The 2,618-nt window shown below is 43.8% G+C and overlaps 1 protein-coding gene across 1 annotated transcript; it reads right to left on the minus strand.

Moving 5' to 3' along the window:
• Positions 1 to 86: 86 nt before the first annotated feature.
• LOC105503061 (keratin-associated protein 9-2-like) lies at positions 87 to 596 on the minus strand. The gene has a single exon (XM_011929792.1). It carries the CDS (start codon positions 594 to 596, stop codon positions 87 to 89), a length of 510 nt encoding a protein of 169 aa, XP_011785182.1.
• Positions 597 to 2,618: the final 2,022 nt, after the last annotated feature.

A 2,618-nucleotide genomic window follows, 5' to 3' on the forward strand; every position in this document is an offset into this window, starting at 1 on the left:
AGCAGCAAAGTAAATTAGTCCCCCAAAAGATAAGTCAGTTGAGCAGAAAGTTGTTGTGTGAGGATGGTGGTTCTCTTGGGACTTGATCAGCAGCAAGAAGGCTGGCAGCAGCTGGACACACAGGTGGGCTGGAAGCAAGTGGTCCTGCAGCAGGTGGTCTCACAGCAGGCTGGGCGGCAGCAGGGCTGGCAGCAGCTGGATCCATAGCTCTGGTTTAGGCAACCAGGCAGGCAGACACATGTGGGGTGATAGCAGGTTCTTCTGCAGTAGACAGGTGCACAGGAGCTGGTCTGGCCACAGCTGGACCCACAGCTGGTTTGGCCACAGCAGCTGGACCCACAGCAGGTGGGCTGGCAGCAGGGTGTGCTGCAGCAGGAAGGCTGACAGCAGCTGGTCACACAGGTGGGCTGGCAGCAGGTATTTTGATAGCAAGTTTGGCAGCAGCAAGGCTGGCAACAGCTGGACACACAGCAGGAGGGCTGGCAGCAGGGTGTGCTGCTGCAGGTGGTCACACAGGTGGGCTTCCAGCAGGTGGTCCTGCAGCAGGTGGTCCTGCAGCATGTAGGCTGACAGCAAGGGGAGCAACAGTTGGTCATGGTGTCAGGGGTGGAGGGTGGGTTTCTATTCAGAGGTGAGTTTCCCAGAATCTGATGACCCCTTGCAATCTGGACCTTTTATACACCTGGCCTCCAAAGTTTCCACCAATCAGAAGGACATTTCCTTGTTGCTGTTTACATTGTTTTCCACAGTCCTTTTGGGATTGTCAATGGGGAAGTTCTTTCTTAAAAGTTATTAATCTGTTGAAAGTAAGTGTTTAATCCGTTTCTTAATTGTGAATTACTCATAGAAACTTTGTTTCAGATGAAAGGAAGCCCATCTCATCATCAGCATCATTCCTGCTCTGACAATCGTCTGGTGACGTGATAGTTCCTGGTGATCTGGGAGGCTCAGGAAGTTCTCTCTGCCCAGCCTCATCCTTTGGGTGTATGTAGACTGGGAAGTGTCTGTGGGGAGAAGCACGATGCTGATCTACTTACCATGACAAAAGGAATCCATGCCTGGGCCCAAGACTACTCATCCACCAAATTCTGACTCAAGACTAACAGGCATCTCTCTGTGCCACCCACACCACCTGTGTCTTTCAGTTCTTTGAACATCACTTGGGAAGATGGTGTCTGGCAGAGTGTGTTCCATGTGGCAGAGCAGATGGAGAGCAGGTGGATGCAGAGAAATCCACTGGGATTTTGACAACATGGAACAATCTATGCCTGGGAATGACTATGCATTCTGACTTGTCTGCGAGTGTGGCGATTACCGGGATGATAATGGAGGACTTTCTATCACATAACTAGTTGAGATTCAGGCCAACGAGTATGAGCTGTGCTTCTAGCCTTCAACCTAGTGACTAGCAAAGTAAGCATCATTTCTTCTCTCTACGTATTTCTTTTTAATGAAGGAATTAGATGAGCTGAGATGACACCTGATTCATCGTGGAATTCTAACATGTTTAAAACATTTTCTAGGTATACCATTCATTTGAGAAGAATACAAAGTATTAATTTCCCACTTGATATAGTATTATATTGTAAATATATTTATGGCCCCATTACCAGGTTAAGAAATAGAAATTAATCCCATTCTTTCCTAATTATATCCTCGTACTCATTCCCAAAGACAGCTAATCACTCTATCAAGTTGTAATCCAGTAGATAACTTTTGGCTTTTTAAAGTCTTCACGTGAGTAAAATATGTAGTATTTACTTCTCTATTTCTTTGTCATAAACAAAAGTAATCCTTATCACCTAGTCATTTTGGCCTCCTCCTATCAGCAGAGCAGCACACAAGGGAAAGGACTTACTATCTGATGACGAGTAATTATCCTCAAGCCATATAGTGTAGGAGAATATGTCTATCCCTCAGAAGATTTACTTAGTATATTGATTTACTAGCACTGCCATGATCAATTACGGCAAACCAAGCGGCTTAAATTTATTTTTTCACAGTCCCAAAGGCTGTTAGTCTGAAATTAAGGCGTTGGCAATGTTATTTTCATCTGAAGGCTGCAAGGGAACTATCTGTTCCCAGTCTTTCTCCTTAACTTGAAGATGTCTATCATTTCCATGTGTGTTTCATATAATTTTTCTACTATATCATACTGTCTCTGAATTTCCCCCATGTATAGATATCAGTCATATTTAATCAGAGACCTAAATGTTTCCAATATGAACATGTCTTGTCACATAACATTTTAAATGATTCTATTTGTGTATGAATTTTGGTGGACACGAATTAACCCATAACATTGCAGAATCTCATAGTGTGTCCATGCCCAGTAATAACCACAAATGAGTAAGAACAACAATCACAGAGGACAGTGGTATAGTAACTAGAGGCTCAGACCCTTCAGGAAGGAAGTTCTGAGCTACTCTATCAGCAATTATCTAGACCAAGAAGAATGCTGTCCAGGGGTGAAGGGAGAATAGAACTGGTGATAATTAATGGAGATTATGAATCTCAGGTGCACTGTATTACAGCAGCAGTAAGTGTAGCTTATTTCATTGGCATTCATTTTACATCTCATGTCCTCCTTTTTCTTTTTCTTTCTATCTCTCTTTCTT

Source organism: Colobus angolensis, unplaced genomic scaffold (assembly GCF_000951035.1).
Source record: "Colobus angolensis palliatus isolate OR3802 unplaced genomic scaffold, Cang.pa_1.0 Scaffold83, whole genome shotgun sequence".
Lineage (NCBI taxonomy): Eukaryota > Metazoa > Chordata > Mammalia > Primates > Cercopithecidae > Colobus > Colobus angolensis.